The sequence below is a fragment of the Maniola jurtina genome, chromosome 6, assembly GCF_905333055.1.
Source record: "Maniola jurtina chromosome 6, ilManJurt1.1, whole genome shotgun sequence".
In the NCBI taxonomy this organism is placed as follows: Eukaryota; Metazoa; Arthropoda; class Insecta; order Lepidoptera; family Nymphalidae; genus Maniola; species Maniola jurtina.
This window is the reverse complement of record NC_060034.1, coordinates 10,276,170-10,292,493: the sequence shown is the minus strand read 5'-3', so window position 1 is coordinate 10,292,493 and position 16,324 is coordinate 10,276,170. Positions and strand designations below refer to the sequence as shown.

Genomic DNA, 16,324 nt, shown 5'->3' with positions numbered 1-16,324 from the left:
TTGCATAGTTTCGTTGGTAGATATGTGTGATCATATTCAAGTGGAATAGGTAAATAGGTTGTGAGAAAAAGAAAACAGTTGAGATTACTTTTATACAGTGTGTTGACATTGCTGGCTTTTATCACCCTTTTAGAGAGGGTGAAATCTCTTACACACATTTAAAATACGTAAATAAAACTAGAAGAAAACGCATTGGAACGAAACACTAAAATTAATTTAATATGTGAATACACGTCTTGAGTAATTAAGTTCATGGTCATGGTAACATTATATTGTAATGAACAAAGAACAAGTTATATACACAAGAGGGGTCACATCGAAATTATTATAAACCAACGAAAGTTTATGTAGGTTTCGAACCATATTATTACGCTATCCAAATGAAAATAAATGTTTTTTTTTTGTTGTAGGTCAATATATTTTTAATCAAATAAACTTTTACAAGTAGGAGATTTGAAATTCTATCACTTGTACAATAAACATTATAATGTTTGTCTGTCTGTCCCTTCGTTGCAGCGTTTAACAGTTGTTGTTTGGGATTTGTGGGAAGGTTTCTGATATATCAACGTACTAGGTGGTGCATGAGTCCCATTGCAACATAGTATGTCGGGTATTAGTTAGTCAATGATGACTTTAAAAGATTAGGGTAAATAAATAAAAGGTTTCACGTTTAAACAGTAAGGGCCGTTATAAATATCTTGCATACTAAAAAATATTTTTATTTTAAAAATAGATTGAATTTCCTGTATCGCGTTATTTATAGTGCAATACATAAGTGTCGGATTACAAAAATGTATTTTCCGAAACAATCGCGAGACAAATCTCTTTGTTCAAACGAGTAACCGGATCAGAGAAGATGACACGCCATATTTTAAGTATCGGAAGAAAGTCTACACGGAGGCGACACCTGGAGGACGCCCCTCTTCCACCCTCTTTATTGATATTACGGTCGGCGCATTAACCACTCCACGATGTGTATTGGCTTTCAAGGAGCCTACAATAAAACTAGGATTGCGGCTGTTTAAGAATACGTGAACAAAAAACATCCTTGCGGTGGAATTGGAGAACTAATTTAAATATTAAATACTTAACTCAAACATAAAAAAGTTTTTTTTTCATATAAGTATAGGCACTTGTCACAAAGTGTAACTCATTATATGAAAAAATCCAAATTCGACTATCCTGCCATATGCCATTAGAGTTTCCGATCGATCCCATATCCATCATGAAAAAAAAAGCAACCTACTAAAAAAGTTTTAATTAAAAAATATACCATAGGTACCAATACTCATTCTTGTAGTCTCTACTCTCTTCTCATACTGTAAATCGTAAAGTTCTCAGTGATTTTGCTTGCATGTTACGATTTACAAAAAAGGATAGATTAATTTTATTATTAATTCATTGATTAACAGTTTTGGTTGTTTATCTATCTATTTAGAGATTTCTAAGCAATTAAGATTTATTTTTGGTCAAACATTAGATATTATGCATAATGTAATGGTAGAGTTTTAAGGCTTTTAAGTTTGAAAGCTCTAGGCTACAATGGGTATTATTGAGTTTGAAAGTAAAGAGCGTAGTGGTCAGTCGAGGGGAATCGTAGCCGGATCACGATAATGAAAGAGCTTCTCCATTAAGTATAAGAGCTTATATTCCACTCGTTGGAACGGCCAGCCACAGCGATTGTCGCCTGTAATTGTGTCCGGTTCGTCTCCTGCAAACCCGCAGACTTCTTAACTTAACCTTTATCGTCGGAACACTATATTCCTGAAAATTGCCCTTAAGCCTTAATTCTATATGCAAAGCAAGATACAGTCTTTAGAGTATACAACGATAGGTGTGCGCTCTAAGTGGCTGTTTAGTACAATAATTTTCTTAGTGTATAACTTGGGCTCGGGGGACAGAAGTTTGCAGCTACGCCGGCTAGTTGGCGTTCGTCTGACCGCGGACACCGCAACAACAGCCGAACTTAGCAACACTTTAATTAGTATTTACTACACTTAATAAGTTACAAGCTGTTTCGAACCTGAGCCTAAAGAAAACTTTCTATAAAATAATTCAAATTTAATACCTAATTTTGTTTTTATGAACAAAAGTTTGTCGGAAGAACGGAAGGAATGTATCGCTCCTTTAATAACGCTGTTTAATATTACTCAAATATTTTACGCAAAAATTAAAACTTGTTTGGTCTGCATTGTTTTTTTAAATGGACTACAAAATGTAGTTACTACTTTTTTGTATTATGAAATTATAATATTTCTTAAAAAATAGTATGTATAAAGGCTTGAAAGGAGTATAGCTTCTTGTATTTTAAGTTTTTGTTGAGAAAATTAAATAGCTGATTTCAAATCTGGGCGGTACGATGGAAATGGTACATGTATCTACCAAATTATTAAATATAATATTATTTTCTGTATTTAACACTTAGGTATACGGTCAGCGCCGTAAGCAATAGCTAGGTTAAGAATTTCATAAAGACCTTTTTAAAAGGTTATATTCAAGCTTCATTGCATATAAAAATGGAAACCGTTGAGCGTTCGTAGAGGTAAGTATTTTATGAAACATTAGCCTGTAACAACTAGCAGGCAACGTCGCAGGTATGAAAATGGAAAATAAAATAAGCTGCAACTATATTAGCTTTAGCACGGACTACAACCTATTCGGGATGCCCCTGTAAAGCCGTTCTCAATAGATGGCATCAGGTAATAAGCTCAGCGATGGGCTATTACGGAGCTACGGTGGAAATTCGTATCGTAGGGACTCTAAAACGTACGAGTATCATTGGCTTGCAATTTTTATGTAACTCAGGTTACGTAGTGGTATGCACATTGCACACACAATCAGAATCGATTTGAACTACCTAGTACTGGTCGCTTGTTGGTATTTTATAACTACCTATTGTTCATCGTGCCGCGTTTTGCAATTTCTCTATAAGCTTTTCGATTTTCGGTGAAAAGCCTACTTATGTATTTTATAACACAGAAAGTTTTTCTTCTCGAGTAGGCTCCTGCTTACGGTTTGGAAACTTATAAACCGTCTTCGCTCTCAGGTTGGCTGGAGTCTACTAAACTAAAAGAGCAATTGTACAACGACGTTAAGTTTTACAAAATACTTACCTACCCTAAAGTTTTTCGTGTGTCGTCTTAAGCGCTCTCTGTCTTTTTAAGCCACTAGTCATTGGGCCTTAAATCAATAAACCTTTTTTCTTAGACAGGGTTCGTAATGGTATTATGTTATTTTAAGGTATTTGCCGCGAACGTTGTCTTATCGGTCGTTGTCTTGAATTGTATGTACCTAAGCGAATGAATAAGAAGTGACAGCTTATTGGTTAAGACGTCGCGTCGGCCTTTTATTCCGGAGGTCGGGGGTTCGAGCCCGTGTACACACCTCTACCTTTTCGGACATATGATAAGTATTTGAGTTTTAAGCAACTAAATATCACTTGCTTTAACGGTGAAGGAAAACATTGTGAGAGAGTTTAGAGTTCTTCATAATGTTCTCAACGGCGTGTGAAGTCTGCCGGTCCGCACCCATCTCATTCTGAGAGGAGACCCGTGCTCAGTAGTGGGCCGGCGATGGGTTGATCATGATGATGATGACGAAGCGAATGAATATACCTCCGGATCTAAATCCATCCCTTTACTGTCAACTAGTTTTTGGAATACCTAATTAAGTAATTAAGTTCAGCACTTCGGATGATTGTGGAGAGTTCTTATTGATTTTAGGAAGGTAAATTAATTCATTGATTATGATTCTTGTTTGCAATGACGCGGGAAATGTGGTTTGCTTGTTGAATTGCTGTGCTATTAATCAACAAACAGAACGCTATTCACAGGCCGCGCTGATTAACACAATCGTGGAAATTCTACTGTTATTTGCATCTGGGGCCTGATTATGTACAGCAACGATAATAATCTGTTATTAATCTCCTGTTAATGTAAAATGTAAGTAGCAGTATTTAAATGGTTAACTGACTAACTAACATTTAGCAAATATGCATGCTTCCTCATCCACCCGCTTGGCGGAGGATCGTGTTTGGTGGCGCGCTATTGAAAAGGCCTACCTATGTCAAGGAGTGGACGCATACGGGCTGATGGAATGGAATGGAATCGAATGTACAAACGTATGCTTCTTTTCAAAATTCGTAAAAGCAATAAGAATTCTCACCGACGACATTTACAGCCACTACCTTTTTGTTCTATTTGGAAGTTGTAGGGTGCAATTGTTATGATGCGTTGTTGTGATGGCAATTTTTTTTAAAAAGATGTTTGTAAATTCAGTAATTCGAACAAAAATCTTAAATCGTTTCCGTCTGGCGACCCAGATGTTTATTTAAAAGCAAAAATAAGGAGTAATTTTTCAGCATATAAATTCAGGGCAATAAACGAGGTTGACAGCGCTTTAACTCAAAATGAGCTCGCCGAGATTGTTATAATGTCGCCAAATTTAATTGAATAAGGCTCGCTTACATTTTACGACACGGCGAGGCCAAAGCCACAGCGTTAATCTCCTAGGTAAAATCAATTGCCCAAAATTATATTTTCTCAAACTTCGATGTTTGAATAAGAATCTTAAGCGGAGGGATTACGCTCTGAATTCGTGCGCGGGGCTGTTATGAAAAGTAAATTGTATCATAGTATATTATTTCCTCGTTAATCGTGATTTCCGAAAGTGCACGCTTAGGGTTCCGTGGGGGATATGTTGTACTTAGTCCCCTGAAGGTGTATTTTGCGGTGACTGCTATGAGAGCTGGTTTTTATGGGAAAATTTATAGAGCAGCGTTTAAGAGCATCACCGTACGGGCCGCCACCGCGCCGTTGTGAAGACATTTCGTTGTCCCTTTATTGCTTGCTTGAAATTAATGTCTCGACCTCCCGGCAAAGGATTTTCTACTTTGTGGGAACGTTTATCGGATTTTATTACGTAAATATTTTATGAGGAAATGAAACAGTTAGGCGGTGCAATAATATGACAGTCTGACTCTAATATCTAACTGCTTCCTTCCAGTTCTTAGCTCACTGTTTTCCATCATACATATTTTAGTTCTTATTGCACTTATTAGAGTATTTTTAAGGCCGTAATATTTCGGTGAAAGTCTTGACTCGTAGTACTGAGATTATTGTCAGCAAGTTTAAACTAATTGTACTCCTAAATTAAAATAAATGCTAAAACAATATAAACAATAGGCGTTGTAAAAAGAAAACGGTGATGGTTAACATCGTTAACAAAGTAGATAACTTTTACGGTGTGACTGCTGCCTATTAGTGTTAAATAATAGACTTAAAGCCTTTAAAATATGTAACCAGTAAACCTTAACAAACAACCCGTTTGTTAACATTACGTCCAGTTTGCCGCTTCATGCACCGCGGAGGGGGTCGGGTGCAGGGGAGCAGGGGTAGTCGAGTGCGCGTGTAATTTTCAGATTAGTTTGTTCAGTAGCGAGTAGAGCGCCGCTTAGCCGCAAATATGTGGCCAATAATAATGGCCCTGCCACGCGGTGGCCCTCGACAATTACACGAAATTCTTCTAAAAACCTATACGCTCTAAAAAAAATATTTTACCTATATCTTTCCTTTAATTAGTTTGCGTGAATCCCCAGACTTTTATTATCAACTTCGTATAAATATATGTAAACTGAAAAAAGGCCCTAAATCCATATACCTACCTTGCCTAAATATACTAATGCAAATGTGTGTCTGTCATTCTGTGAATTTTTCGCTTAACTATTTTTGACGAGTTACATAGATAAGTTGCTCATTCCTGGGGACGAACACAGCTAATCTTTATCCCGGAAATGAAAGATTCTCCTCGAGTATTTTTAAAAATCAAAATCCACCATGACTATTGAATATTGATATTATAACTTAAATTAAGCAGAATAAATAACAACTAGAAATAATATTGCGAACTAGAGAATTTAGTGAAGTACAGTTGGCAGCATTTTTTTATTTAATGTTTCCACCCTCTTGGAGCTTTTAGCGTGGCTGGCGAATTTCGCTCCGTGCCAACACGGATGTTGGGGCTTTCCTTTAGCTCCCTGAAGCTTCAGGGAGCATTCAAGTTCGAGATTCTACAAACATCTTTACCGCAATCTGTCCTTAGTATCTACAACATATCGATTTTGTCGTCGTCATCATTTGAACCGATAGACGTTCAGTGCTGTCTAAGGATCTCCATAGAACAAAGTCTTGCGTCGCTTGTGTCCAGCTACTCCCCTGTAATATGTATGAATTGTTAGTTTGAACGTAACATGTTCCAACTGTGGCACAAAGATGTACTAACTCCTCAATATGAAGGTTGTATTCATCTGGATTTGAAAGAAAAGTGATTACAAAATCATAGGTTAGTAATAAGATACAAATTAGCATGTAAGATTTTGTTATTAATACCGTCAGCTCGTGCGAAGATCTTAAGCCCTTATACAATAAAACGTCTACACCAACTTTTCTCTTCATTCACCAAACTCACATGATAATAATATTTTAACCTGCCGCTAAAATTGTCCGCATAAGATGGTTTAGGTTCCCAAAGCCGCGTCAATCTTGGGACCTCAGTGTCTGTCTAGTTTTCCCTGAATACAATGTACCTAAGTAATAAATAGATAATTAGCTCACAAGAAAAGCTTCACTTTCTCAATACAAATCAGTGCCGCCCAGATGTTTATTATCACTTTCGTTCACAATAAATAAAGTCGTATTATATTCTTGAGCGGACGATCTCGACGCTCTATAAATCATTTTTATTGTGCTGTCGAAGGGTCCGGGTAATAGCGGAGTTGGAGGCAAAATTGGGTCAACTTACACAATAAATAGATAGATACTTCATCATTGAAACATGTCGTTGAACTGCATGTTAATCATGCAAATCATGTTAAGTTTTCTTATCAATATGTCTATAATATTTTAAGTATACAAAAACTTTTTTAAGGAAGCGTCAATATAAGTCACATCGGAAGACGGATAAGAACCATCAAAATTCTGTACGGTTAGGAGTGAAATTACGGCAGCATTTTTAGTTTCAATATTCTTGATTTCAAATTAAATTCTCTTCTAAGCAGCTGGAAGGTCTAGTGGTAAGTTCACCAGTTTTAGTAATTAGGCAGCGGTGAAGAACACGAAAGCGTTTACCTACAGCTTTTATCAAGCAGCTCTTCAAAATTTCCAAAACTTGATTGTGTTTAATATTGGTAGTAGGCGCATGTTGTTGCAAAAATATTCCACCGGAATAAACTGCAATAAAATGCTAAAGTAATTTAATCCAAGCATATTATGTGTACTCTATAGGGCCTAGTATATGAAACCCCTCTGTTTATTTTACACGAAAGGCTAACGGTTGAACGCTTTTGAAAAACACTTTGTGTACGGATGGGCTGGCAGGCGCGACATTAGCTACAAAAGCATTTTTAAATTTATTTAGCTACGAGAGAGAGAGCTAAAATAAAAATAAACTAATAATATAAACGCTATATAACCTAACATAGAGTAGTACCTACTAGGTACCTGTTTAAATTAAGTAGTGTTTTTATAAAGTGTTTAATTACTTTATGGTTTTGGTTTAATTACTACAACAATGAATTGACATATATATCACTTTAGTCATCTTACCTACTTCGGGATCAGCAACCAGGAAGAGAGATAAACAGTTCAGGATTTTGGCAAATAAAAAGTATGACAGCAATAATTTACACTCAACTTTCCCGAAAGTAAGCCTATGTGCTACGTCAAATCGACAATCGTTGAAATCCGGGCAGTCAATTACGGAAACAAGTCTCATTTTTACAGTTCAAGAAGCATAATACGGCAGTACCGTAGAACGTGGTCCATTAGTTCTGTTCAATTAGGATCATCGGACAATGCAGAAGGTATGTCGCTCGACGTTGGCCCGCCGCTGCTTGGGCGTCGCTCGCCGTCGTATCGTGGAAACAATGAAAGCTTTGACATTACTTACGGTAGTTACGCAACGTACTACACTCTACGCCTCATTTCATCCCATTCCTCTACAGTGCACTTTGAATATACCTACGTAACACTGTAAAGGTGAACTTGAATTTAGAAAATACTAGATGGTGCCCGCGACTTTGGCCGCGTGTATTTAGGTTATTTAGGATTTAAGTCAAAGTCAAAGTCAAAATCAGTTATTCAAAGTGGGTACCTATTGTAAACCTTTTGTTTGTCAGATTTGTTACATTTAAAAGATGATATAGTGGTGATAATTAATTACGTAAACTTAAAAATAAGGGTACGAGGATTCCAAACGCGCCCAAGTCTGAAAAGAGCCCACAATAAACTCAGCTAGGAACTTATTTAGAAAAAAGTTGCCTAAGTAAACGTAGAAAGTATGTCCTTACCCGGGATGCAATTTATCTCTTTACCTACCAAATTTTATCAAAATTAACCGGATAGGCCGTAAAAAGCTAGTAGACACAGACAGACAGACAGACAGATAGACACACTTTCCCATTTATAATATTTATTATATATTCTTTGCTTCATTATTCATATATGATTTTATACACTGTAGTTTCCCTATTTACTCGGTAACCTCGCACAATTTTTAAAGATTTTTTAAAACAATTCAAAACTAGTTTCCGATACATTCTCCCCCACTCCGCCATCTTGGCCTGCGCTCATTCCTTTTTTGTGCGCGGTAACGATCGCACGCGCCTTCCGAGCATCATGCCGAAAAGAAGTGCGCAGTCTCAAATTGAGAAATACGAAAGAAAAATAAGGAAAATCGAAGAAAAAGAGAAAAGAAGGCGGAGAATTATTTCTCCGATTGAATCGTCGTCGGACGAAGAAGGTTAGTAAAGTGTTTTTTTGTTATTATTGCGTCAAAAGTACCTTTACAAAAGTACTAAGTACCTTTTAGTGAAGTGAAAGTAAACATAAGTTTTGGAATGCACTGGGATTGACTGCGAGTCAATAACTTTGACATACCCCAAAACTAGATATTATCAAATCGTTATGACCAATGAGGCATCGGGGTTGACTGCGAGTCTCCAACGATGACCTAAGCAGAAAATACGTACATTCTAAAATAGATGTAACGTTCCTCTGCGACCTCCTAAAAGATAATTCTTTTTCGAAGTTTTATCTTTTTCATTCTACCCACAAGTTTTTATTTTCATAAATAAAATTGCTAATTGTAATTTTAGATACCGGAGATCATGGACAAAACTGTGACGCGATCCCGGAGTCAGCATTAGCTGCCCCAGAAATCACACAAGAGGCGGAGCCGTTATCTAACGATAACCCCGACCAAAATGAGGGCGGGGCTGGGCCTGACCTTCACGAGGAAGCCCCCGCTAGTGATTTGCCAGATTTGGACCCAGAATTACTGGATGCCCTTGGGGAGTCCACGTCCGACTCACCCGACTACGGAGAAAAAATTCACGACAGTTTATCAAAATTGTGGCTACCTTTACTTCGGAAAGGTATGCCCAAGGAAAACAAGGACAAATTATTAAAAGAATACCTAATTCCAGACAACTGTAGACTTCTACAGGCGCCTAAACTAAACGCAGAGATTTCGGCCGCGATACCGGACATGGTTCGTAATCGCGATAAGACGCTCACTGCATCGCAACAACAGCTGGGTTCGGGAATCACCGCCATCAACAGAGGCGTTGATTTGCTCTTAAAGAGCGATAACAAGGTCCAAGCAATGAAACATTTTAGCAACGGTTGCAGATTGCTTTGTGATTCGCACTACTTAGCGACCCAAGGTAGAATAAAACTGATAAGCCCCAGTTTAGATAAATCGTTCTTACAGTTGGTTAACGAATCTGAACGAGATGACTCATTGTTTGGCTCGAAGCTATCGGAGAAGATAAAAGCCGCCAAAGCCATCGAGAAGCAGGGCCTTTCAATCAAAAAACCTGCTAAACCCCAAAAAACCACTGCCCAGCCGTCCGGCTCTCGATCATCTTCCTACCAGGGAAACTGGCACGCGCCGCCTCGGTACCCGGCGAACAGGGGGGGGCGCGGAGGTTACAGCAGGAGGCCAACGACCTCGGGAACTCGCCGGCCTTACACAGCGTCAGCGCAGCAGCCGCAGCGAGCTGCATCTCAGGGGAAGCCCCCTGCCCCAGCGCAGAATCACCATTAGCACAGGTACATACAGGCCGACTTACTCATTTTTATGATTGTTGGTTAAAAATAACTAATAATAGTGTTGTACTAGATTGGGTTAAACACGGCTATGCTATACCATTTCGAACTGTAGTAAATCAGTCTATAATACCTCAAAATAGCTTTTCACATTCTGAAAACTTAGAAATGCTTGAAGCAATTAATAAATTAATAGCAATAGGAGCTATATCTGAGTGCAAGGGGACAAAAGATCAATTCATATCTAAGATATTTCTTACTCCGAAACCTAACGGTGACAAACGTTTTATATTAAATTTAAAACCCCTAAATAAATTTATCGCTAATGATCACTTCAAAATGGAAGATTATCGGACTGTATGTAAATTAATTCCACGTGGTGGATACTTAGCCACCATAGATCTTAAAGATGCATATTTTCTCGTACCTGTCCGGTCTTCGGACCGCAAGTATTTAAGATTTCATTTTAAGCCTCATAATTCATCTAAAACATATACGTACGGCTTTAATGGCCTCCCGTTTGGCTTATCAGTGGCCCCACGTGTATTTACTAAGATCATGAGGGAAGTGTTGGCTTATCTTAGAAATCGTGGCTTTCAGTCGGTATGTTACTTAGATGACATTTTGTGTATCAGTGACACATATGATCAATGCTTAGATAACGTTAACGAAACGTTAAAGATATTGCATTGTCTAGGATTCGTCGTCAATTACGATAAGAGCAATTTAACGCCGCAACAATCTTGCAAGTTCCTAGGTTTTGTGTATGACACCAAAAGTCTTAGCATATACCTTCCCACCGATAAGCGTTTTAAAATCGCCGAGTTGGTTGCAAAGTTTACTAGTTTACCAGCCTGTTCTATTCGTGAATTTGCTCATCTTATCGGAGTTTTAGTTGCAGCTTGCCCGGCAGCTAAGTATGCATGGATGTATACCAAGATTTTAGAGCGGCAGAAATACCTAGCCCTGCGTAAGTATGGTAATTACGAAGCGAAAATCAAGCTGTCGAATGTTATATTAGATGATTTAAACTGGTGGTCTTTAAATATTGATACTACATCCAATTTTATAAGGCAACCTAACTTCAAACTCGAAATCTATTCCGATGCGTCTAGAACAGGCTGGGGGGCTGTATGTAAAAATAACCAAGTTAGTGGCAGATGGAAAGCCACAGAGAAAGCGAACCATATCAATTACCTGGAATTAATGGCCGCTTTTCTGGGCTTGAAGTCGTTTGCTAGCGATGTAACTGACTGTGCAATATTACTACGCATAGATAACACAACCGCAATAAGCTATGTGAACCGTATGGGGGGCATACAATATCCCCACCTCAACGATTTAGCTAGAGTGCTTTGGAAATGGTGTGAACAACGCGGACTTTGGATATTCGCATCGTATGTGAATACCAAAGAAAACTGCGCAGACGCCGCCTCCAGAGTAATCAATCCGGATACCGAATGGTCACTTTCTGACGAGGCTTTCCATGATATCACACAATATTTTGGCCAACCAGAAATAGATTTATTCGCGTCACGTGACAATGCGAAGTGTTCCAGATTTGTCTCATGGAAACCAGACCCTGATGCGGTATCCGTCGACGCATTCACGGTGAACTGGCATGCAGAATATTTTTACGCCTTTCCACCATTTTCGCTAATACTTAAATGCCTTAGGAAAATCATTGATGATAAAGCAGACGGTATACTGGTATATCCTCACTGGCCTTCGCAGCCGTGGTTCCCACTACTGCAAAGCTTAATAGTTTCAGATGTGCATTATTTAAATCCCAATAAAAACCTCTTGCAATCTCATTTCAGAGATCATCATCCCTTGCACAAGCGCCTTACCCTGGCTGTCGCGAGGCTCTGCGGCAGTCGTTCATCCGAAAAGGCGCCTGTCCTGCATCGTCTACACTGATGTTAGCTTCGCTCTCTGACAGTACTGTAAAACAGTATAACACTTCGCTTAAGCTGTGGTGGCAATATTGCGTCGAGAACAACGTTGACGTGTTCGAACCCTCGAAAAAATTCATACTTACATTCCTAACAACACAATTTAATAATGGTTGTGCGTATGGCAGTTTAAATTCTCACCGTTCTGCTTTGTCAGCATTTATAGGTAATAACATCGGCTCTGATGAGTGTGTGAAGCGCCTTCTTAAAGGTGCATACAAATCGAGGCCTGTGCAATCCAAATATTCGAGCACTTGGGATCCTCAAGTTGTGTTAAACCTTATTTCAACATGGTTTCCTAATACCGAGCTTTCCCTCGAAAAAATCACGAAAAAACTCGTAGTCTGTTTAGCACTGTGTACCGCTCACAGGGTACAAACGCTGTCTCTCATTAAGCTCGACAATATCAAGTTTTCCGAGAACGGCGTCAAGATAATGATAACAGACCTTATAAAAACGTCTGCTCCTGGTAGGAATCAACCAGTTTTGTGCCTGCCATACTTCAGAGAAAATGTAAGTATTTGCCCAGCTACCGTTCTCTCAGATTACATTTCTAAAACTAGAAATATAAGACCTGAGGGAACAGATACGCTACTGTTGACACATAAGCGGCCACATAAACCTGCTACGACGCAATCCATCAGCAGGTGGATAAAGCAAGTGCTGTCAGAGAGTGGTGTAGACGTCGGGGTATTCGGTGCGCACAGTACGCGCCACGCGTCTACTTCGGCCGCGAGCTCTGCTGGCGTCAATATCGAAACTATCCGTAAAACCGCAGGCTGGACTAGCTCCTCTGACTCATTTGCTCGATTCTACAACAGAATTATCCTGGACGAAGGAGAATTCGCCCGATCAGTTTGTTTACGCAATCAATAAACTAATATACGAATTAATTAATTGATTAATGGTTGATTAGAACAGTGAACTAGTTACTTAGATTAATAAGAACTAGGTGGGTAATTACATGTAATTATTAAAATACTTACATACTAAGTTGATTTGTATCATAAATAAAACAATAACAATAACAGATTATACCTACTTTTAATTCCAAAACTTTCTCCTCTGAACATCTACAGTGTATAAAATCATATATGAATAATGAAGCAAAGAATATATAATAAGTGATCAAACGAACTTCCAAGTGAAGTTCGATCATTATTATATGAGTTGCTTCATTAGAATATATGATCTCCCTCCCTCCCGTGCATGGCTTATCCCAAATAATAGAAAGTTTTGTACATGTTACACTACATACTCTAAAATAATGAGCGCAGGCCAAGATGGCGGAGTGGGGGAGAATGTATCGGAAACTAGTTTTGAATTGTTTTAAAAAATCTTTAAAAATTGTGCGAGGTTACCGAGTAAATAGGGAAACTACAGTGTATAAAATCATATATTCTAATGAAGCAACTCATATAATAATGATCGAACTTCACTTGGAAGTTCGTTTGATCACTTAGTATCGATTGGTGTAAAGTTTTGTACAGTTTGTAAAGTTTTGTTAGGAAATTGCACTTTAAAGATCAGTAGGTACCTATGAAGGTATAAAGCCTACTATTATGGTACCTACCAAATTGACCTAATTGACTACTGCACCTAATTGACCTGGATCAAAGGGGTTGATTTTCAACCTGTTAGATGCAGGTCAATTAGCTACAAGTATTGAAGGTAACTATTTGTAACTATTGATTAATTGACATGCATTTATGTATACGATACAAAATATTAATCATTTAATTTTTACTACCTCTCTTGCTTGATTTATCGCAATGGCCGAATGGTAATAAAATTAATGAAGGGTTGATATTTAAGGATAACTGTATTCTTGTTTATAAAAATAATGTATGTCTGTTCGTTACTTGTGCATTCTCGGGACGTTCTCCGATTGAGTTGAAGGTTTAAAGTTTTTCTGCAATATCATCAGCATTTTTCATTTCAATGCATGCTGGGCATAAGCTAGTGTGTTAAAAAAGTATGAACTAACTGACATAAGCTGACATATTCAAATCGCTGGGTCTAGAAATTTTAAATTACGCATGTAGGTAGGTTTTCTTTTTAAAGTACGATTCTCAGAAATTTTAGCTCGGTAAAGTTTAACTAAATAGGATTAAAAAGAATTTTACACTTAAAATTATTGTAATATTTTACACTTAGGTATATTATACAAATTCTATGCCTATATTTATTAATGATGGTCACTTAAATTAGGGTCGTTACTTGGATCTTGATCTATTGTTTTTATATTTATAGTTACAACCTGTTGTGTGTGCCATTTCAATAAAATAAAAATAAATAGATAAAATAATGCTGTGATCATCACCAAAAATAAAACTAATTTAACTAATCAACGTGGTAATAACGATTTCTATGTAACACTTACTTACCTACTTTTCGTTCCAACTTGATATCCAGTGTCCTAACAATTTCGACAGCTTCATAGAAAACGATTTTTGTTCAGAATATCCGTTACATTCATTTAATTCAATGCGTGGTAAGTATGTATTTTATGCATTCGAAATAAGCTATATGATATTATTCCGAACCGTTTGTTAGCTCGATAAGCGTCTGATATAAAACTGAGATATAAAAGAGGTTATTTGGTTTCGCAGACAATAAAGCGGTATTCTTCGAGGACAATGCGAAATGCACTCCGCCCCGTCGCATCTATGATATTTTGTTGTATATAAGAATTATATATTATGGAATATTAAGGAGTACTTTTCTCTTGTTCGATTTTTAAGTTTTCGCCAACGACTTCTCTGAAGTACTACGCATTAGACGGGTCCTCTCGGACAATGACCTGCACCTCGTTTGTTCTTAGATACAATTTTATGTCCAGTGTCATACTAATTTTGATAGCTTCATAAGACACCATTATTGTTCGGAATAGTCGTTCCATACATTCAGCGTATTTGATAAATAACATAGACAAATCCTGACAAAATATGAAGTATGTACTATACCAACTGGTTAGTGCCATAGATTCTTTCGTTGTTTCTGCTACTCGACAAACGTTCAAACGCGTTTTCGAGTTCACAGAAGTTTTGACCAGTTTAATGCTGCTGTGTTATAGCTGCTTGCAGGGTTGTTACATTTAGAGGAGTATTTAGGGGGAGTTTTAAACAAATTCTTTTAGTCTTCATATCTCCCACGCGCCCGGGGTCACTATTTTTTGGTACAGGTACACATTGGTCCTAACTTCATCATGCCGAGACGTTATTACAGAAATTAACATCGTGTTTAATTCGATAAACGCAATATTGTCGGTATGCCACAGCATTAGGTATAGGTGGTATATCCATACATCCATATAAGTATAATTGTATCGAAATACTAAGTATCATAGTCTAGTCACAAGACCTAGATAATATACATAGACATAGTTCGCAGGTATGTTATAAAGGACAACACTGAAAAGTGATGTTAAGTTTTAAGTTGCATTATTTCAAGTGGGTGAAAACTGCAGAGATCAATACCTATTTGGAAAACTACAAGAGTATGACAAAAGTAGTAAAATTTATACACTGCATTTATACATAGTTTATACTTTTGTTTAACCTTATACACCTCAAAATGTCGTAAATCATTATAGCCAGTGCGTAAATTTTTATGAAGGAATTAAAAAAAATAACACACAATATCTACACAAAAAGAATAAACCGACTGATAGATACACGTACAGCTTAAACAGCTGAGTATAGAAACTTGAGATTTTTCATGACTTACTTGTAGAGTTTTTTTTTTTAGAGGAAAAGGATTTACGAAAATTCTATCCTAGCGAAATCGGGGCGGGTCAGCTAGAGCTGGTTAAAGATCTCCAGAGAAATTATAATAGTAGTGAAAGTAGGTTTTGAAGGCAGCTATGTATTTAGATAATCCTAGCAAGTGCAAGGCGCTCAGAGTGGATTGTGGTGACAACAATACAAAGAGGGGGTCGCGACTTGCTCGTTAGACACAGTATCGTTTGCAGACACCTAGCCGTATCTTTGATACCACTATTGCTTACATTTCTAGCGCTTCTTAATTCTCAATTGCAGAGTTCTGCGAGAAATATGACTGTTATGACCTAAGTCCTATTTTTGTAGGAAACGGTTTGAAAACGTCAAATCGATATTCGATAGGGACTGAAAAAGTCTGAATTACATCAGATACGTCTTTATAATAAAAAAAAAACGATATGATACAATAGATAGTGATAGAGATTATATAGCATTGGTGTGTCGTTAAGTCTAAAAAAAAAGATTCCGACGAATTGAGAAC

The 16,324-nt window shown here is 37.5% G+C and overlaps 2 protein-coding genes across 2 annotated transcripts; both read left to right on the top strand.

Annotated features, from left to right (window-relative positions):
- Positions 1 to 8,647: 8,647 nt before the first annotated feature.
- LOC123865886 lies at positions 8,648 to 12,052 on the top strand. Its single transcript, XM_045907086.1, has 3 exons — positions 8,648 to 8,796; positions 9,152 to 10,109; positions 11,927 to 12,052. The coding sequence occupies exons 1-2, from the start codon at positions 8,673 to 8,675 to the stop codon at positions 10,102 to 10,104; spliced, it is 1,077 nt and encodes a 358-aa protein (XP_045763042.1). The 5' UTR covers positions 8,648 to 8,672; the 3' UTR covers positions 10,105 to 10,109; positions 11,927 to 12,052.
- Positions 10,665 to 12,937, top strand: LOC123866270. Its single transcript, XM_045907725.1, has 2 exons — positions 10,665 to 11,816; positions 11,927 to 12,937. Exons 1-2 carry the CDS (start codon positions 10,665 to 10,667, stop codon positions 12,935 to 12,937), a joined length of 2,163 nt encoding a protein of 720 aa, XP_045763681.1.
- The last annotated feature ends 3,387 nt before the right edge of the window (positions 12,938 to 16,324 follow it).

Bases quoted from the DNA above. Each gene is read 5' to 3' on its own strand.
- LOC123865886 (XM_045907086.1), top strand. From the start codon at position 8,673: ATGCCGAAAAGAAGTGCGCAGTCTCAAATTGAGAAATACGAAAGAAAA. The intron at 8,797-9,151 runs GTTAGTAAAGTG...TTGTAATTTTAG, and splicing joins ATCGTCGTCGGACGAAGAAG to ATACCGGAGATCATGGACAA.
- LOC123866270 (XM_045907725.1), top strand. From the start codon at position 10,665: ATGAGGGAAGTGTTGGCTTATCTTAGAAATCGTGGCTTTCAGTCGGTA. The intron at 11,817-11,926 runs GTATATCCTCAC...ATCTCATTTCAG, and splicing joins ATAAAGCAGACGGTATACTG to AGATCATCATCCCTTGCACA.